This window comes from Canis lupus, chromosome 8 (assembly GCF_011100685.1).
Source record: "Canis lupus familiaris isolate Mischka breed German Shepherd chromosome 8, alternate assembly UU_Cfam_GSD_1.0, whole genome shotgun sequence".
In the NCBI taxonomy this organism is placed as follows: Eukaryota; Metazoa; Chordata; class Mammalia; order Carnivora; family Canidae; genus Canis; species Canis lupus.
Window position 1 is genome coordinate 72,687,457 of NC_049229.1, and position 20,566 is coordinate 72,708,022.

At 67.9% G+C, this 20,566-nt stretch overlaps 1 protein-coding gene across 1 annotated transcript; it reads left to right on the plus strand.

Moving 5' to 3' along the window:
- The first annotated feature begins 1,803 nt into the window (after nucleotides 1-1,803).
- On the plus strand, nucleotides 1,804-18,471 carry ADSS1 (adenylosuccinate synthase 1). Its single transcript, XM_038545912.1, has 13 exons — nucleotides 1,804-2,071; nucleotides 8,770-8,872; nucleotides 10,945-11,007; nucleotides 11,717-11,767; nucleotides 12,096-12,162; nucleotides 13,019-13,126; nucleotides 13,227-13,308; nucleotides 14,033-14,159; nucleotides 14,669-14,823; nucleotides 15,610-15,734; nucleotides 16,555-16,652; nucleotides 17,875-18,024; nucleotides 18,100-18,471. The coding sequence occupies exons 1-13, from the start codon at nucleotides 1,880-1,882 to the stop codon at nucleotides 18,150-18,152; spliced, it is 1,374 nt and encodes a 457-aa protein (XP_038401840.1). The 5' UTR covers nucleotides 1,804-1,879; the 3' UTR covers nucleotides 18,153-18,471.
- Nucleotides 18,472-20,566: the final 2,095 nt, after the last annotated feature.

Below are 20,566 nucleotides of genomic sequence, written 5' to 3' on the forward strand. Positions count from 1 at the left end.
GTTTATAGAAAAGCCTGACTCCCCCCGGGCCCCGGGCTATTTATAGGCCCCCGCGTAGGGGAGCTGCGCCCCTGCCGGCCGGCCTTGGCCCTGCAGATCCCGCGGGACCTGCGGGTGCCCCCCCAAGGGCCCCGAGCCCGCACCCCCTGCAGCAGAGGGAGACACCGCATGTGACGGGACTCCGGCTCGGCGCCCGCCCCTCCACGGGCCCCACGGGCCTCCAGGAGCCTCAGCTGCCTTCTGGAAACAAGCAAACAGCCCTTCTTCCCACGTTGGTGGTCCCTTCGGCGACAATCCTGCCTTTTCCCGGTCCACACTGCAGGCTTCCGAGCTCCAGCTCCTGTCCCGCTGCTCGCTCTCGCCGGCCGAGCCCTCGGGGCTCACCCTGGCCTGCCTTCGGAGCATGCAGACCCAGAGTCCGGGCGCCCCCCTGGCCCCGCTCAGCCCCTCCCGCGGGCGGGGAGCAGTGTCGGGGCTGGGGGCAGGTGCTGCCACCCAGGAAGGCAAGGAGGTGAAGCCTGCCCCTCACACCCCACTTGTCGCTTGCATTGTGGTGTTTGTCCCCCCGTCTCCCCCTCGCAGTGCTGGGAGAAAGAAATTGTTGGTGTCCCCATGTGAGAGAACAGGGCCCAGGACCCGGAGGGGTCAGAGCCAGGGCCCCAGCGGGAGGACCGAGGGGGGTGGCCGGCAGCACCGGCCTCTGCGGGGACCGTCCCTGAGTGACCTCGGTGTGACCACTCTCCCTCCATGGGAGCTTCTGGTCCTCTGGGTGCCCACGGAGCCCAACGGCTCTGAGCCCTGGCCACAGGTTAACGTCTGGGCAGCAGGTCCCTGTGTCCTGAGATGCCGTCCCCCACCCCCCAGAGAGAGGGGCACTGGCTCCTGGCCCTGGGGGGACGGGCTAATCGAGCGCTCCGGCCCCAGGGCTCCATCGCTGGCCCCTGCTCCCAGAGGGGCTGGCCATGTCCCAAGCCCGGTCCACATGGGGTGTCGGGGCTCCAGGTGGGCCAGGGGGTGGAGCAGATGGTGGGAACACGGGCCCCCCGCAGACTGTCGCAAATGGTCTCTGGAAGCCCAGTCCCTTGGTAGGCGGGCCAGGACAGGGGTCTGGTGTGGGGCCTCTTGGAGACCCCGGCCGCGTGGGGCCGGGGAGCATCCCTGGCTGTCTCTGTCCCGGCCAGGTGGCCCTGCCATCACGGGCCCGTCTCCCTGGGCTCTGGGTCCTGCAGACCAGAGGCTGCGCCGCCTGGTGGAGCCCGCCGCTGCTCCTGTTGCTGCCGCCACCGCATGCCTGTGCTGGACGCTGAGCCCCTGAGAGAATGGGTGGGTGTGTTGGGGGAGGGGACACACTGTCCTCTCTCTCCTTGGCCGCCAGAGCACGTGCATCAGTCCAGGGGACCCAGGGTCACCTCAGGGCAGGTGCGGGCCCCAAGTGCCCAAGGATGCAGACTCTCCAGGTGGAGTGAGAGGACACGGCTCCCCTTTTACGAGTGGCACTCCTGACCTGGAGAGAGCCCCCCACCCCGAGTTTCTAAAACCCTGAGGTCCTAGGCCTGACGGGGACGCGGTGGAGTGGGCAGGTCTGGGAGCAGGACAGCACAGGTGCCCCGTTAGCGCTCACGCAGGCGAAGCCTGGGTCTCGGGGCCCACGGTCTGTCCTTGGGCCCCCAGCTCCAGAAGGAGGTGCCCGCAGCCCCACACGGCGCCCCGTGGTGGCTGGGCGGGCGGGGGCGGGACCCAGCGGCCTGGAGGTCACCGAGAGGCGCCAGTGCGCCCGCCAGGCCCGCCCCCGGCCCGCCCCCTGCCCCGGGCCGGCTCCTTTTAGTGGCGCGGCTGCGGGGCGTCCTGTGGCCCAGCGCAGCAGAGGAGCCAGACCGACATGTCGGGGACCCGCGCCTCCAACGACCGGCCCCCCGGCACGGGCGGCGTCAAGCGGGGGCGGCTGCAGCAGGAGGCGGCGGCGACGGGCTCCCGGGTGACCGTGGTGCTGGGCGCGCAGTGGGGGGACGAGGGCAAAGGCAAGGTGGTGGACCTGCTGGCCACGGACGCCGACATCGTCAGCCGCTGCCAGGTGCGGGCCCCCCCCAGAGAGCCCCCTCCTCCCCCGGGCCCGGGGACCCTGTCCTCCCTGTCCTCCCCGCCCCGGCCTGGACACGCCTCTTGGATGCCTCCCCTTCCTGGACGCCCTGCCCGCCGCCGACCCTCCGCCCGCGCACTCCCCTCCCCCGCCCTGGTCCCGGACCGCCTTCCCCGCCAGCCCCACCCTCGGGCCGCGGCCAGGGAGGAGCTATAAATACCTGTGCTGAGCTGGGGACACCCGATCTTCAGGGGGTGGGGTGGGGTGCTCCCGGGGTGTGACACCGGCCCTCGGTTGGGGGCGGGGTGGGCCCCCCAGCTCCTGGCTGGTTTGAGACGCCCTCCCTCCCCGCTCTGTCTGGGTCTGGCCACGGGGTGTCCCCCGGGGGCCGGCCAAGAGGAGGCAGAGGCAAGGGCAGGACAGTGGGCCGGGACCCAGACAGGCCAGGGGCAAGGAGGGTCCCGGCCAGCCTCGGAGCGGGAGGGGCCGGGGACGGCTGGCCAGGGTGACCGCGGGGGGGGGGGGGGGGCAGACGCAGGCTGTGTCCCCAGGAGCCCAGGGTGGCCCCTGCCAGCTGCGGACCGCTCTCACGGGGCTCCCTTGGGGCCCCTGCCCCCGCGCCAGGGCCCAGAGCCACGCTTGCTGCCTGGGCAGACAGAGCTGGGCACAGAGGGGCCAGCGTGGGTGCAGGCTTCGGCCGGGCTGGGGTTCAGAGCCAGGCCCAGGAGGGCTGCCCCGAGGGGAAGGCCCCCCCCAGCTGCTCGCCCGGTCTGTGGCCTCATTCCCGAGCTCCTGCCAGGAGGGCTGGGGCTGGGGCACACCCGCCGGGGAAGGACCTGGGCCCAGCGCTTGGCGCAGGGAACGCCTCAGCTGCCGCCTGGCCTCGCCTGCCCCGGGCAGACAGCACATTCCTGGAAGGTGCTTCCTGGGACCAGGACAGACCCCCACACACCCCCTCCGCCCCGGGCCAGGCCAGCACGCCCGCCCCGGCCCCGGAGAGCCTCCGGGTGCCAGGGAGGCCTCGGGGTGCCCTGCTGCGTGGGCCGGTGGCCCTTGTCCCTCCGCGGCCAGGCACGTGGTACCAGCGCCCGCCCTGGGACCTGCTGGCTCCGGGGAGCCTCTTAAGTCTACCGGTGGCCCGTCTCCGTCCTGAAGAGACTGGGGCGCTTTGCAGGCCCTCCTGGCCATGGAGTGGGGCCTCCCCGCGCTGCCACCTGGGCCAGCAGGCCAGGCCCCGCCGTCCCCCATCTGTCACTGGGCAGAGTCTTGCTCGGCCGCAGAGCAGGCTGGAGCGCCGTCAGCTGACCTGGGGGCCCGGGGGCAGCGCCCCCTCACCCCCTCTGACTTCTCAGACCGAGATTAGATGCGTGTCCCCCTGCAGGAGCCCCGGCTGACTCACAGGGGGTAGCTGGGGGCCGCCCCAGGAGCCCGCAGCACCTTGGCCCCCTCCCCGGCCGCCTGACCCGCTGGTGAGGCAGGGAACAGTTGAGGAGTGAGAACCAGCGGCGCGTGTGGGTCCCCGGAGACCTGGGGCCGTCGGGCCGCACAGACGAGGCCCAGCCCTGGCCCTGGGGAAGGCTGCCTCTTACTAGGCGTGTGCGCAGGACGCCCACAGTCGTGGCCACAGGTGCACGGAGCCAAACCCGCCCTGACCCCGGGAGCCGGGCGGCACGTGGGAGCAAGGGGCCCCGGGAAGCAGGCGGCAGGGCACCTGCGGTGGGCACGAGTCCCGTCTGGGTGGCTGCCTGGAAGGGCTGAAGCCGGCCAGCCCCAGTGACCAGAGGGTCACCTGGCCTGTCGCTTGGGCCCGGGGCCGTCCCGAGTGGCAGCTCCATCCCCCACAGCTGCCCAGCTCCACTCCGCCTCCGCCTCTGTGACCCTCGCCGCCCGCGGGCCTGTGTCTCCCCTTCTCCGACTCGGCACACGTCCGCGGTCTGGGGCCAGACCCACCTGCACCCCCACAGCCGTCCCGGCTTCTTTGCTGCCCATCACGTGGGGCCTGTGGTCAGCACTACAGTCCTGGCCTCGGGCCTGGGTCCCTGCTGCTGTTTCCTTCTCCAGGTGGGGGACAGCCTCCCCTTCTCACTGCACAGATCCCACATGTCCCACGGCTGATGCCGTCCCCGTGGCACCCCAGCAGCCCCTCGTGCACCCCGAGCATCCTGGGTCTGTGGGGCTGCCCTGGGGCGCAGGGGTCGGGGCACGACCTCCCTTTTCTGGTTGGGGTGCAGGCTCCCCTGGGGACCGCTGCTGGCCTCCAGTGGCTCTGGCACCCCCTGTTCTCTGCACTGTCTTTGCATGGTATTGGGTGCCCCGTGGGGTCCCCACACCTCCACCGGGCTCACTTTCCGTGTCGGCCGGTGTCCTTCCCCTGCTCGGCCCTCTCCCCGGCCTGGAGTCGGCCCCAGGCCCACGCGGCCAGCTGCTCACGCCCAGCCCTTCCTCCGTTTCTGACGTTACTTTGCCCAGGACCACCAGGGTAGAGGTTTAAAATTCCCTCCATCCCAGCTGCCCTGTAAGTGGCACTGGGGCTTCACGCGTGACCGGGCACCATACAGGGTGCGGTGGTGGGTTTCTCTCGGTTTCCACCGCAGTCTATGCCACCACCCCATCCTGAAGGGGCTGGGGCCAGCCAGGTCACCCCTCCACGTCCCGCGGCTTGTGGGTGTCCTGGGAACTCTTTCCCCAGGTGGGGATCACCTCGAACCCCAGACTGCTCAGGGCCCTCCATGGGGAGCGGGGCCGGGAGTGCCTGGTGTCACTGCCAGAAGCAGGCCTGCCCTGCGTGTCTGCACCCTCTGATGGCATCAGTCACGCAGCGGGGGCTCTAGAGGGAGGGTTCCCCGGCTTACACAGCCCCTTGTGTCCTTGGGCACGTCCGCCCCGGGCAGGTGAAACCCGCATACCCACCTGGAGCCCGCGACCTCTAGCTCCCCCGACCTGCCCCAGTGCCTCACTGTGCAGAGGGCAACTTTGTGTTTGGGTTGGATGCTTGAGTGAGACGAGGTCAAGCGCTGCAAGGTGGGTGGACTTCAGGTTTACCCTGACGGGCAGGAGGCCGGGGGTTGGTCACCGGTGTCTCCACCCTGGGAGCCGGCTCCTTGCTGTGTGCCGCGCAGGATCCTGATAAAACAGGCTGCTCCAGCGGCCCAGGACCCAGACTCAGCCGGACCCCAACCTCACGCAGGGCTGGCCAGGAGCGGCTCCAGGGCCTCAGGGAAGCTCCCCGCTCCCCTCCTCACCTCCTTGCTCCCTTTGTCCACTTGTCTGGCATTCGGAGCAGAGCTGGGGATGGACGATGGACACAGGTGGCCGAGCTGGTCCCTCTCCAGTGAGCTGGGCTGGGGAGGCCGGCAGGGATGGGGCCGGGGCTGTCAGGGACACAAGATCAGCAATGTCGGGGAGACGGGGAGTCTGGGGCTCAAAGGTCTGAGCCCTCAAAGCTGACAGGATGGGGGTGGGGGGCAGGGGGCTGCATCACGGGACCCCCAGCCAGGCTGGTGCGTCCCCGGGGACCAGGGCCAAGGGGACACTGTGGCCAACGGAGCCGTCCAGAGCAGCATGGAGACCCGTGTCGTCGGGGGTCCAGAGAGAACGGGAGGGGGGCGGTGCTGGCTGAGTGGGTCCTGAGGGTGGGGGCAGGTCGGAGGTCAGCAGAAGGCCATCCAAGCTGACGACAGGGTGCTCAGGATGAGGGCCGGAACGGGACAGATGCTGGGGAGCAGGGGTATGTGTGTGGGTGACACGTAAGCAGGATGTGCTCACGGGGGAGCCTCACGGAGCCGCGGGTGTGCAGAGGGGGAGTGGGCGCCCCAGGGGCAGCCCTGAGCCCCTTCGCAGCGCCCCTACCCGGTGCACACTCACAGCCCCCCACACACACCGTTGCCTCCCAGGAGGTGGCAGCCTCTCTGGGCCAGCTGAGCCCACCCCGTTCCCGTTACCGGGCCTGCACCTGCGGAGCCAGAGCAGATGTGGGGCCCGAAGCTCTGGCCTTCACGGGGCGCCGCTGCCTCCCAGCGGGGCTGCAGGAGCCGGTCCCTCGGGCCTGGGAGTGGCCCCAGGAGACGCGCTGCGCGAGACTCAGGGACCTGGTGGGGTGGGGCTGAGGGGCGCAGAGAAGGGGTGCCGGGAGGATGCTCTCGGGGCTCTCTGTTCTCCAGGTTTTGGGGCCTGGTGGGGACGAGGACGAGGTACCAAGGAGGGCAGCAGAGGCCACACTCTCTAGATGTGGGGGGTGGGCTGGGGGGGTGTCTGCACTGAACGGCCCATGGGCACCGCTCTGGCGACAGGCCCTGTGGGTGTCCGGGGGCTCCCTGCCGGGCCTGGTGCCGACCCCCTGGTGCCAAGGAGGGTGGGCCCACTGGACTCCTGCAGGGGCAGGAAGGGTCAGAGCTGGCCAGGTTCCCCTTCTCAGATCCCTGCGTCCCGGAGGCATCGGGCAGGGGTGTCCTCGGGGGACTGTGAGTGACTGGGCGGGTCGGGCAGGGGCAGTGGGTCTGGAGCTGAGCCACACGTCCTCACCTGTCTCTCCCCGGGACCCTGGACAAGCTCCTCCCTCCAGCTGGTTTTCCCCACCGGGTGGGAGCTGGCCGAGCGGCGACCCCAGCCCCAGCCCCAGCCCCAGCCCCTGGCCCGGCTCTCCTTGGGCCTGCAGACGACCCTTAGCAATCAGCTAAAGCCTAAAGACGGCAGGGAGGTGTTCCTGCCCCAAACTTGCCACCCGGGGGAGGGCAGACCGGGGTCTCTCCAGGACGGTCCCCCAGGGCCTCCGCAGAGCTGCTGGGACGGCCCTCCCGGCGGTCAGCAGGCCCCAGGCTCGGCATCCTGGGGCGGGCCCGTGGCCCTGGGCGTGGATCGTGGTCTGACGTCTGGGCCCTGGGGCTGCCCGGGGCCATCTGACGCCCACTGGCCCACGATGGCCCCTGCCTGTTCCTAGGTGCCCGTGTTTACCCCCAACAAAGGTGCGGCTGTGCCGACAGTGCTCGTCTGTGTGTGTCCTCGGGCCAGCTGACGTTGGCACTGGGCGTGGGGAGAGCGCGGGGCGGGGGGTGTCTGGCCCCGGGTGCGGCAGGCGGGGAGTGGCCGTGGGGGGAGCGTCTGCAGAGGCAGAGGGCCTGCGTCCCCGCCAGCCCGGATCCCGCTGCCACCTCCCTTCTCTGGGGACCCAGGTCCCGGGTGAGCTGATGGAGGCCACGGCCCCAGCGCCCCCACCCTGTGGTGGTGGCAGTGGTCATATAGGATGCCCGTGCTAGGGGCGTCAGCGCCAGGGTCTGCCTGAGGCTGGGCCCGCTGCCCCCGCCCCGTGGCCTCACCCCGTCAGCTCCTGCTGTCTTCCTCTCGCTCCCCTCCAGCCGCCCCCCTCCGCGGCAGCCCACCTGGCTCACCCCCAGCGCCGCCTCCATCCTGAGTCCCGAGCCCACGCCCCTGGCTCCCAGGCCCCCCCGCCCCCTTCGTCCTTCCCGTCTGCCCCCCACAGGGCGCCCGTCGTGTCCACCGTCATTCCCCCAGAGCCTGTGGTCACTTCGACAGCAACACTGGAGGTGCCAGGGAACCCGGCCCTGCTGGCCACGGGGCGCCGGGGAAGGTGGCCCGGTTGTGCTGCGGGGCCGTCGGGCGGCACACCCGCGCTGCAGTGACCCCGGGAGTCCGTGGGACAGGCCCTCCACGCCGTGCAGGGCGGCGGGAGCAGGCCGCACACCCCGTCCTCGTGCGCCTCAAACACGGGCTGCCGGGGTGTGTGGGCGCCCCCGGGAGTGGCTCCTGGCAGGGCCGTCTGGGCGGCTGGCACAGCGCGGGGCGAGCCCGGGGAGGGGTGTTAGGGCCCCAGCCCCTCGCCTTCATTTACGGATGCGTGATGTGAGGCCCGGGAGGGAAAGCCCGTGTCCTGGGGTCTGTGGTCTGCGTCTCACTGTCCCCAGGTGCCGGGCCAGCCCCCTGCCTGGGCTGTCTGGGTGGAGGGATGGGCCTCCCTCCCGGCTGGACCTTCTGGGCTCCCCTCACGCCCCCCAGCCAGCCCCAGCCGCCGTCAGCAGCAGGAGGGTGTCCCCCAGAACACAGGTGGACTCAGAGCCGTGTTTTCCTTTTTATTTTTAGATGGGGGGCACGGGCCCCAAGGGAGGGCCCCTGCTATGGGGACTGGGGGTGCGGGCCCTGCTGGCCAGTGCCTGCCCCCGTCCCTCACCCCACCCCACCCCAGACAACGGTGCCACCTCACCCACTGTCTGCCACCATGGAGCTCGGGTGGTGGGGGCCTGGGCTTGTGCTTCCTGGAAGGGTTGGCCCTCATTCCTGCATCAGAGGAGGGACCTCCAGAGCGGCTCGCAGGTGCCACCTGTACCCAGCCCGCCTCCTTGGGGCGTCAGCGTGTGCCCAGGAGATGGTCCCGGGCAGGGTACGGGGTTGGGACGGTGGGACCAGCCCAGGCCAGGTCCCCTCCAAGCCAGTCCCCCGGTCAGGCCCCTACTCCTCGTCCGTGGATGGGGTCACTAACCTGGCGTACCCAGACATCCGTCAGAGCCAACCCCCGCGTGGACAGCATCCTGGGGCCCCGGGGGACAGACCCACTGCCCTCAGCCTCCCAGACGTGGCTCCTGACGTGATTGGGGCTGGTCCAGGGTGAGGCTGTGCAGGCCCACCCAGGGGAGGTCCACGCCCGCAGGTGCCTGCACACTCAGCCAGGTTTCTGTTCCCAGGGGGGCAACAACGCTGGCCACACCGTAGTGGTGGACGGCAGGGAGTACGACTTCCACCTGTTGCCCAGCGGCATCATCAACACCAAGGCCGTGTCCTTCATCGGTGAGTGCCCCCGGCCCCGGGTGTGTCGGCGGGGTGGGCCTGGGTGCCATCCAGCCTGGCCGGAGGGAGAGAGGGCAGGAGGCCCCGCTGAGCGGCGTGCGAGTGACCGCGAGGGCTGCACACCTGTGCGGGGGTGTGGGTGTGAGGACGTGAGCAAGTGTGCCGTGCGGAGGGGTACGCGCAGGGGTGCAGCAAGCAGGTGCGTGTGTGCGAGCAGTGGCCAGACCCTGCTGCAGGGGCGGAGGCCCGGCCGGCTAGCACCCCTGGCCTCTAGGACTGTGGGGTCTCTTGCTCTGTCTGCCCCCCACCCCCCTCTGGCCACCAGGCCTGACCGCCTGTCCTGAGGTCAGCTCTTAGCCTGAGCCTCCCCCGCAGGCGGCCCCCAGTACCGCCCGACCCCGGCCAGGCCGCCGGGATGGCCTCCCACCGCGTCCCGGACCTTTCCTCTGGCCCCGTCCACGACGCAGCAAGGCCACGCTGGGGACTCCTGTGCCCCCACCCCCACCCCCCAGTGGGGAAGCGGGGGCCGCAGCTGCGGGTGTGGGCCCGGTGAGGACTCGGGGCAAGTGCTGGCCGAGGAGCTGCGTGTGGACAGGCCGAGCTGAGGGCGCCGCGAGCCTCCCCCACCTGGGTGCAGTCTCGGGCCCACTGCAGTGGGCGAGTTCACCTCGGGGCCCAGCCGGTGCCCTGGGGAGGCGGGGGGCTCGGGGGGGCTCTGACCCAGCCTTCTCCAGGGCCACGTGGTGGGAAACGAGGCCACAGAGGCCGTGCTTGATGAGAGGTGCTGCGCCCGGTGTCGGAGCCCAGGCTGGGTGGTCACTAGGGAGCGTCGAGGGGGCTCGGTTCGGCCACCCGCGTGCTCTGCAGGGGGCGAACGTGCCGGCACTCACGCTCCGCTTGCGACATTCGCCGGGCCTGCCCCACTGTCATCTCAGGACACCGTGGCATTTAGGTGACCTTTTGTACTTGGCGTGGCTTGCAGTCTGCGCCACTCCCACCTGGACCCATGTCTGGTCTCCTCGGGCCCAGGCGGTGCCACCGGCAGGCTTGGCGGGGCCGGGGGTGGACGCCGGGGGCTCCTCCTGGGAAGGCAGCAGGTGGCCCGGCCCGGTTGCCTTCGCTCTAAGACAAGAGGGCTAGCATTTCGCTCTAGCCTGGACCCCACGCTATCGTGCGGTGTGACCTGGGCGCGTCCCCGTCCTTCTCTGGGCCTCAGGCTCTGCCCGCGTGAAACATGTATGTGGACCCCAGCTCTGGTGAATGTGGACAGAGAAGACGCGGCTCCCCAGAGCCCCTGCCTGGCTCCCGGGAAGGGCTGGGGGCTGCATTTCTCCTGCCTTCCCACCTTCGTGCTGTGCCAGTAAACTGCACCAGCCCCACCAAGGTACAATCTATGTGCCATGGGACGCAACACAATCCAGCCTTGGAGCCTTGTGGCCACTGCAGGAAGTGCCCCGAGCCGTTTGCTGGAGGCCCTCCCACCGCAGCGTCCGCACCCGCCCCGCTCCTCCAGCCTCGGGCTCTGCAGATGCTTCACCAGGCCTCCTCTTTTGTTGTGATGAATACACACAACACAAATTTGCCATCTTAGCCATTGCTAGGCACAGAGCTCGCTGGCGTGAAGCAGGTTCACACTGTTTCACACCCACCACCACTGTCGTCTCCAGAACCTTCCATCTCGCCAACCTAAGGCTCCGTCCCCTTTATACACTAACCCCCCTGGCGCATCCTCGGCTTCCTGTCCCTGTGCATCGACTCCCCCAGGGACCTCCTGTGAGTGGAATCACACAGGGCTGTGTCCTTCAGTGACCTGCCTTGTCACTCGGCACCATGTCCTCAAGGCCCATCCGTGCCATGGCAGGTGCCAGAATTTCCTTCCTTTTTAGGCTGAGCAGGGTTCCGGTGTGTGCTGGAGCCCCTGTGCTTCACCTGTCCGCGCGCGGGTTGGAGGCCTGGGTCGCCACGGCCTGGGGACAGGGCTGCTGTGAGCGAGGGGGCACACGCTTTGTGCGGCCTTGAAGCTAAGCGGCTGGCGGCCACCATTCGCTCCAGCCCCCTGTGGTGTGTTGCAGGCAACGGGGTGGTCGTCCACTTACCGGGCTTGTTCGAAGAAGCAGAAAAGAACGAGAAGAAAGGTAGGTCCGAGTCCCCGCCCGTGCTCCCTGGCCCGAGCCAGGCCCCAGCGGCGTGTTGGGGAGCGCCCCCGGGGTGGGTTCTGGGGGGCAGGGGTGGGGTCAGCTTCCCCAGCTCTCCGGGCCCCACCCGCCTCCCGCGGGCTTTCGCTGTGCAGAAAGCTGGTCTTGGCCCAGGGTGCGGAGAGCAGGGCAGCCCAAGGCCCCAGACCCTGGCTGTGGGGCTCAGTGTTTGCGGGAGCTCGCAGGACAGGTGTGGCACCAGGCGGTTCACAGTCAGCAAGCCCTGGAATTTGATGAAGCTCCCCAGGAAACCCTGATGTCCGGCCAGGACTGGGGACAGGCAGTGGCCGAGGCCACCGGCCAGGGCATCACGGCAAGCTGCTCCCCCTGAAGGCCGTCGAGAGGCAGCAGCCCTGACGCCCTGACACCCTGACGGGGTCCGAGGAGGAAGCGGGCCTCGGCCTCGGGGCCGGAGTGCTCAGGGCAGGAGCGAGAGGAGCCTGGGGAGCCTGAGCCTGGACACGAGCCCGGGACGTGCCAGGACAGAGGCCCCGGGGCAGAGGTGGGGTGGCCCTGGGACAGACTCCGGGCCCTCTGCAGGGGGAGATAGCCTGGGCGACCTCCGTGCTCTCTTGCCTGGGGGTGGCGGGGAGCGGGGCCAGCCTGGCCCTCTTGCCGTGACGGCTGACCGCGTGCCGCGTGACCGCAGGTCTGAAGGACTGGGAGAAGAGGCTGGTCATCTCGGACCGCGCCCACCTCGGTAAGCACGCCCGGGCCGGGGGCAGGCCGGGTGCCACCACCTGCCGTGCGACTCCCCCACCGCGGCCCCGCCACCTGCGGAGCCCACGCAGCTCCACGGGGCCTTCTCCAGGACCTTCAGAGCGGGCAGGGGGTCGGGATCACGGTCCCCTCGGCAGAGGGAGAACAGGCCCAAGGGGCTCACGGTCCCCTGTGAGACTGCGCTGGGCACAGGCGGTTCTAGGCCCCTTTCAAATGGGGCCACCTGGCCGGGCGGCCCGGGCGAGCGCAGGGGAGCCCCGTAACCCTGTGTCTGTCTCCCGCTCGGGGACCCTCGCCTGGCCGCGCAGTGTTTGACTTTCACCAGGCGGTGGACGGGCTGCAGGAAGTGCAGCGGCAAGCCCAGGAGGGGAAGAAGTGAGTATCTCGGTGGCTTTCCAGTCTGGGAGCTCTGGGGTGTGCCCAGAGGGGAGCGGGGTCCACCCGAAGCCAGCACGACCGCGGGCATCCCAGCCCAGCCTGACCACACACACACCCACACACACACCCACACACACACACACACACACACACACACACACACACGGGCCACAGCGCCACCAGGGCACCCGAACCCCTGCCCCACCAGCACCCACGCCCATTCCTTTGTCCTCCAAAGATATGCATGAGAACGTGCGTGGGACTGGTTCTCCACGCCAGGGCAGGGAGAGGCTGTGGCCGTCCTGCCCCATCAAGTGACACACTCACTGGCTGCACGTGTGCACGCACTCACACCCGTGTGCACACAGGTACGCACACACACTCGTACACAGGACGGCCGGGGGCAGTCCTGAGCGGCCACTCCCTGAGCCAGGGCGGTGACGGGCAGTGGGTACGGTGGGCACGGCCAGCACACCCAGCCCCCGGGAGGCAGCCCGGGCAGAGAGCATCGTCACCGCCCGGCCAGGGGGCAGGGGGCCTGATGCAGACCAGAGGTCTCAGAGCCCCAGGTCCCGAAAGACGGCAGGATCAGGGCTGGCCCACAACCACCTGGGGGGCCCCAGCCCCCGATCCCTGACAGCCAGTCACTGGAGGGGCCAGTGGGCTCTCACAGCACCCCCAGACTGCCGGGGTACTGCCGGGGAGGGCCCCTCCAGCTCAACCCCATTTTCGAGGGCTGCAAACAGGCGCCGGGGTGCTAGCCCAGGGCCCTGAGCGACCGGCTCCTTCCCAGCCCCGTCTTGCATATCAGCCCCCCAGACCCCCCCAGGCTCACGGCCGCCCCGTCTTGCAGTATCGGCACCACCAGGAAGGGGATCGGACCCGCCTACTCCTCCAAAGCTGCCCGCACGGGCCTCCGCGTCTGCGACCTCCTGTCGGACTTTGATGAATTTTCCGCCAGGTACCTGAGCCGGCCACAGCCCCAGGGGGGACCGTGGCTAGTGCTGAGGGCGCGGACACCCAGGCGGGGCGAGGGGTCGCAGTCACTGTCGCCCCCGCAGATTCAAGAACCTGGCCCGCCAGCACCAGTCCATGTTCCCCAGCCTGGAAGTGGACGTCGAGGGGCAACTCAAAAAGCTCAAGGTAGATAGGGGCGCTATCTAGGGATGTGGGGGGAGGGCATGGCGTGGTGCGGGGGGGCATGGCGGGGGTACAGCAGCCCAGGGAACACTCGGGGAGTGCACTGTCCCGGGCACTGCTATGGAGTGGCCGGCCCTCTCGGCAACCACAGGCCCCCTGTGCAAGCTCATGCCAGTGAGGGCAGGAGGGTGCCTCCCCAGAGGCAGGGGACCCTCAGGCCCCCCACTTTCCCACAGGGGACGTTTCCCAGGATGTGCTGGGGAAAGAGGCTGGGGCCTGGCTGACTCACACAGGGGCAGCACTGGGTCAGGGCCACGATGAGGAGAGCACAGAGCCCTTCCGGAAGTTTCCAAAGCTGGGCTCCTGGCTCTTGGGCGCTGTGAACAAGGCCAGTGAAGATGCCAGCCACACCGGATGGGGGCCCACGTAGTGACCTCAGTGTAACCCCCTTGTTATAAAGGCCTGTCTCCAAACAGTCACGTTCTGAGGTGCGGGGGGGTGGGCGGTCAGGACTTCTACAGATCGGGGCGGGGGGGGGGGGGGGAGGGATGCAGTTCAGCCCTTGGCTGCAGGACGGGCCGGTGCAGGCATCACGGACGACGCCCAGACGGGTTTGCAGGCCAGGCCCCTTACGGGAAGGGAATGTGCCGGGCGTCCTGCCGTCAGGAGGGCCCAGAGTGGGGGGCCGTGGCCTGGCCCCACCGCGGCCTCCTCTGCCTCCCCACAGGGCTTTGCAGAGCGGATCCTCCCCATGGTCCGAGACGGTGTCTACTTTATGTATGAGGCGCTCCACGGCACCCCCAAAAAAATCCTGGTGGAAGGGGCCAACGCAGCCCTCCTTGATATTGACTTCGGTAGGTGCCCGGCCCGGCTGCTCCCACGATCCCCCCTTTGCTGCCTGCCGGGGACCAGGCTGGCCGCGGAGCGGGTGTGCAGGGCTGCCTTCCGGGGCCACGCTGCTGCCCGTCGTCCTCATGCTTCAGCTGGGAGGGGGCAAGCGACAGAGCTGGCCTAGACGGGAGGGGAGCGGCCAGAGCTGTGGGCCCTCAGCACGTCCCGTCCTGACCCCACGACCACATCAGCCCCAAGGCCACCTCGTACAGGCAGGGGAAGCGCCCACCCTCCGAGCCGGGGGCAACCTTCTGTCTCTATTCCCCCGCAGACTCCTACGTGGGCCACCGCGGCCCGACGCACAGTGCCCACACAGGTCACTCCCCCGGGAGGGTCCCTTGGCCACTCGCCCTGGAGACCCGCCGAGGGGACGTGCAGGAGGCCGACCCAGACGCTGCCTCTGCCAAGCCGGAGCCCTGGGCCGGGCTGCTCTGCAGGGGTGGGAGGCGCCCCTGACGGCTCTGTCTTGCAGGGACGTACCCCTTTGTGACGTCATCCAACTGCACCGTGGGCGGCGTGTGCACGGGCCTGGGCATCCCCCCCCAGAACATAGGCGAGGTCTACGGCGTGGTGAAGGCCTACACCACACGCGTGGGCATTGGCGCCTTCCCCACCGAGCAGATCAACGTGAGTCCCCAGCGCCGGCGGGGCCACAGCAGGGGCCACAGAGGCAGAGCCCGGCCCCGTGCTGGGCAGAGCAGGGACACAGGCGAGGGCAGAGGCGGGCATCCGCCGGGTCGTGCGCCACAGAAGCTCCCGGGAAGCCCCGGGGACCAGCCCTTCAGAGCACCCCATGCGGGCAGCTGGGGGAGCCCTCAGGGTGCCGCTGGCCGCCTTTCCTCAGCAAGGGCCCAAGGTCACGTCCTGAGCGGGGGCTGTGAGGCCATCGTGGGAGGGAAGGGCGCCGCATCCAGAACACCCCGTGGCTGTCGGGGCAGGGCAGCAGGCGTAGGGACGGGGCCTCACCCAGAAACAAGCACACACCTGCCCCCCCCATCCTCACGTACCTGCACGTGGGCCATAGCGGGGGAGGCAGGAGGCGGCCGTCCCCAGAGCCCGGTCCTCCACGTGTCCAGGAGGAGGCGCTCAAGGACACGGACCCCGCTGGTCAGCACGGCCTCACCAGTGGGAGCCTCGGCTGAGGGCACACCTGCCAGGGACGTGGGGACGGGGGAGGCCAGGCACGAGGAAGGACTTGTCAGGGGGTACAGCATCCAACAGTCCCCAGGGGGCAGCAGGGAGAGGGAAGAGGGGGAAGAGGGTTAGACAGCAGGAGGAGGAGAAGGGAGAGGGGGAGGGAAGGGGGGAGGGAGGAGGAGGAGGAGGAGGGGAGGGGGAGGCACAGAGAGAAATGCCAGGCGCAGGCCCCCCCTCATGCCGCGGCGGACCTCACTGCTCTGCCGTCTCACGCAGGAAATCGGGGACCTGCTGCAGAGCCGTGGCCACGAGTGGGGGGTGACCACCGGCAGGAAGAGGCGCTGCGGCTGGTTGGACCTGATGATTCTCAGATACGCTCACATGGTCAACGGCTTTACCGCGTAAGCAGCCCTCCCAGCACGGGCTATGTCGGGGGGGGGGGGGGGGGGCGGCACGGTGGGGCTGACGGGTGACATCGGAGCTGGCCTGCCATCTGCTCCTGAGCACCTGTGGGGAGGGCGACAGCAGGCGGCCAGAGGGCGTCCTGGCACCTGCAGGAGGTTAACGCCGGCCATCGCGGGAGGGAGAGGAACCTGGCGTGACGGCCTACGCAGCTGTCCTCACGGACACGACGTCCTCTAAGTGGGATGTCGCCGGGCTTGGCCGGACCCGACTGCCAAGACCTCCCTTAGGTCTGCCCGGGTTGGGCGCTGGGCGGCCAGAGGGAGACACTGTCCCCACACCGTGAGCAGGTGCCAGAGAGGCTGCGCTCTGAGCGCCGAGGCCACGGCAAAGCGGAGGACGGGGTGGCATCGCCCCCATGGGCTCAGGCAGCACAGAGACCCACCTGTGAGGCTTTCAGGCCTGGCCTGGACAGGAGGAAGGACAGCATAAGGCCCTGGGCTCAGAGCCCGGGCCAGGAAGAACCGGCGGAGGCGGCCACTGTCGCTGCCACCAGGGGCTGGACACAGTCCCTGCGCGTCCCTGGGGGTGCTGGCCGCAGAGGAGCTGAACGCAGCCCCATCGCAGGGCCCACAGGGTCAGGGGGGCGGGAGCAGGGTCCCGTGGGGGCACCCGAGGTGAGGGCCCCCTCTGCCCACCTGTCACCGGGGCTGCTGTCTGCGTTTCCTGGTGGCCGTAAACAGCAGGGGAGACGCAAGGGTGGAAGGCCAGCCCGCCCCCAGCTTCTCCAGTGGGTGGCCGTCTGCTGGTTGGGGACAGGCTGGCCTTAACGAAACTGGACATCCTGGATGCCCTGGACGAGGTGAAGGTCGGCGTCTCGTACAAGCTGAACGGGAAGAGGATCCCCTATTTCCCAGGTACGGGGTATGGGGTATGGTGGCTTTTCTGAGAAGGGACTGGTCTGCACGTGAAGTACGCAGAGTGCCTGTGGGGAGCCCCCTTCTTCCCTCCCATGGGGATGGAGTGGGGACAGGGAGGGGACAGGTGGGGACCGGACCGGCTGGCTGCGGGGCAGCCCAGGGAAGGGGCTCAGAGGGACGGACACACCTGGGGTGGCAGGTGGGAGCCAGCCCCCTGCTAACCCCAGGCCCCAGGGACGCTTATGTGCTACCAAGGCCCACCTCCGGGGCACGCTGGAAGCTCCCTGGACAGGGGTGGGCTACCGCACGTCCCCTCTTTAAAAGCAGGCAGGTCATGTTTTCTTGGATGGCCCAGTTCCTTATGCACCTCGACGCCCGCCCCAGCGACTTCCTACCCACGGCCACGGGGCAGCCGCGCTCACGCTCCCCGAGTGCACGCATATAACCACCAGTGCTGCTTGGCTGCAGGACCTGCATGTGTCCTGTCCACCCGTGTCCCCGGCCCTGCTGACCCCTGGCCTTTGAGAAGGCACAGCAGGGGGGTGGTGTGACCCCAGGGATCCGGGGCCCAGGGAGCACACAGTGAGGACGCTGGCAGTAGGACCGCTTGTCCCAGCGCCTTCCATCAGTAAGGGATGGGTGGCATCCACTGGGAGCCACATGCCGGGAGCCACGGAGTCCTGGCTGCAGCAGGGTCCTTGCCCTGGGAACAGGACACACAGATCCCTTCACGCTTCAGGACCCTCAGAATTTCCAAGGGGGGCGGACCCGGGTGGCTCAGCCCATTAGGCATCCAACTCTTGATTTTGGCTTGGGTCATGATCTCGGGTCCGAAGATCGTGCCCTGCATCGGGCTCGGTGCTCAGGGCAGGGTCTGCAGGAGATTCTCTCTCTCTGCTCCTTGCTCTGCATGCTCATGAGCGAGAGATCTCTAAATAAATGGATAAATAAAATGTTAAAAAAAAAAAAAAAAAAAGAATTTCCAAGTGGGGTCCATGGAATTCCGCAGCTGAGCCAGCACTTGGCAGATCCGTGTCTGGGGTGGACGAGTCCCCTGGTCTGGAAGGGGTACAGCCAATGTCCGAGAACCACCTCACCCACCCCCCTGAAGACCAAACAGGGCCGCTTGGCCAAATAGGGTGAGCAGCTACCCCCACCCCTGCCGAATGGGCACCAGGTCTTCAGGACATGGGTCCCCCCCGCCCCCCTCTGTCTCCAGCGAACCAGGAGATACTACAGAAGGTCGAAGTCGAATACGAAACGCTGCCTGGGTGGAAGGCGGACACCACGGGCGCCAGGAAGTGGGAGGACCTCCCCCCGCAGGCCCAGAACTACATCCGGTTCGTGGAGAATCACATCGGAGTGGCAGGTGGGTGCCCGTGCCCCTGCCACCACCCCGCCCTCGGCCCCCACGCCCGGGGCTGAGCCTCCCTTTCCCTTCCAGTGAAATGGGTTGGTGTCGGCAAATCAAGAGACTCGATGATCCAGCTGTTTTAGGCAAAGGCAGGGCTGGCCAGCAGCCGCGGCCCCATCCGCATCCACAGCCACCAAGTCAACGCCCGAAAGGAGGAAGGAGAAGTATTTTCTGTACTTTATGTTCCTAAGCCTTCAGCTCAGCTGATTTCCACGGTGACCCAAACATCTGACAGCCAGCGTTGTGTACATTTTTATTTTTTAAATCCTGCTATTTAAAATGAGCCAAAGTACTCAGAACAGAGAACTTCTACGGCACGTGCATTGTCCCACGGTGGTGTGGCCGGCTGGAGCAGTTTAGTAATAAACATATCCAGTAGCCACCGAACGGTGGTGACCAGTACGTGTCTGGCTCTGACCATCCTTTTGTTTTGACTTCTGAACACTAACGCTTGGCGTGACCAGTCGGGGTGACACAGGTTTCCGGGATCACACAGCCAAGCCCTGTGCTTGTCTGGAGGGCAAGCGGGAGCGAGCCCGGTGGGCAGACCGCAAACATTCAGTGCGTCCCAGAGGGGAACCCTGCAGCACCGCCGCCTGAGCTCTGAGCCCGTGGGGGTGCAGGCAGCGCCCAGCAGCCCCCTTCATGTCAGCCGTGTGCACCTGCCCTCTGCCCTCCAAAGGTCACCGGCTGGAGCAGGTCACTTGTTAACTGGCCACAGCTGCCACGAGCTTCCTGAGGTCTTCGCTGGGAGCTGAGGAGTCCCCTTGAGCAGCTCTTCGGAGCCTGGGGTAAATGGAGAAAAATAACTGTCCTGGGGAGATCACTTTGGTGAGGAAAGGAGTTAGACGGGGAGACCGGCTTTGTAACCCGGCACTGGCAGCTGGGCTCATGGAAGTGGGTCGGTGCCCACGGGGCTGGCTTTCCCGGGGACCTCGCGGGGCCCGAAGGTTCGGTGGTCCAGCCTGGCTGGCTCACACCAAGGACACCTAACCGCGGGACAGCATCCTTGGTGAGCAGGCCCGATTCTGAGCCTCCTGGGCCTTCATGCACACTAGCAAACGGCTCCAAACAGTGTCCAGAACAGTCTTGGGCGACGTGAAACAAGCCAGGAACACGGGCCGCAGCCGCTTCCTTGGCCTTCCAGTCGCCGAGAGCACAGCTACCCGGAGGCCACGGGAGAAGCACCAGCCAGACACAGTCCTTTCCATTTCCCGAGGCAGACAGGAGCCGCCCTCAGGTCTCGGTGCCCCCAGGGGGACACGCTTCTCCGGGCGAGCGGGCTGTCTGGCCACAGCAGAGGGATGCGCGCCTCTGACAGTCACCCAGGGTAGGCATTTTTCAAAAGAAAGAGAAACCATTTCATTCTGTATAAAAAGCTACAAGCCTGGCTTTGGAAGGTTGACCTGCATATTTAAATTAGCTGCCAAATTTTCAATTCTCTACCTTGTAGTGGCCGCTAAATCCTTCGCTTCAAGATTTTGTTCCACCTCCAGACAAAATCTTGCAGAGGCAGCCTCGGGCGATGCCCTCACGTGGCTGTAGCGTTTTGCAGGCTGAAAAGATCAATTTACGGGGGTGATGATTCCTGCGTGGCGCCAACTTCCTTACTCCCAGGGATGGGAGGCTGTCCTGAGGGGTGGGCGGGGGCACGCAGCCCCCCTTTGCAGCAGGTGTCGGAGGGTCTGAGCGATGGTAAGGTGCTCTCTCTTTTGCACCCGTAACAGCCCCAGCATGGAGGGGCTCGCAGTGGTCTCAGCTCAACGCGCAAGGGAGACAAATCCCTAATCGATCCAGGTTGCTGGGCTCTTCCAAGTGCCCTGAAAAGCGGCCAGTTCTCTGGACGTTCACTTACCTGCACTCGGCCACCCCGCTCCGAGGCGCTGACCGGTGAGGGGAGCCGGACGGCCAGAGACATCCTTAGAGGGGATCCAGGGGAGCTGCCTTCGCCAGAGCCCAGACCAGGCGCCAGCCCAGGTCGGTCAGCAAGTGAGCGAGCGGTGGTGCAGCACACACCCAACTCACTCAGCAATGAAGGAACCTCACCGAGGGGCTCAAAGTCGGCGCGCTGAGGGGCCCAACACGAACGCGTCTGCAGAGTGAGCTGCCCGTGTGCTGCGAGGCTCTAGGACAGCAGCTGCACTGCAGGGAGGGGAGCGGAGCCAAGGCCTCCTGTGGCCACACAGGTGTATGCGCTTGTTGTCACGGACGCCACCGTCCCTCGCTCATCCGGGCACTGCTCTGGGCGCACATCCGTTCGACTTCGCCGTAACTAAATTACGCTGCAACTTAAGTTACTCACAGGGATGCAAGCGCAGCGACTGCCCAGCCCTGGGATGGCTGAGATGGTCATTGCTCAAAATCTTAGGGCCCCGAGGCCACCCTGACCAGACACGGGCGAGAATGCACCTCCTGCCAGCCGTGCCCGCGGTGTGTCTCTCGGGAGGGGGAAGCGTGTTCCCTCCTCAACCTGGTGAACGTTCATTTCCACAACGTC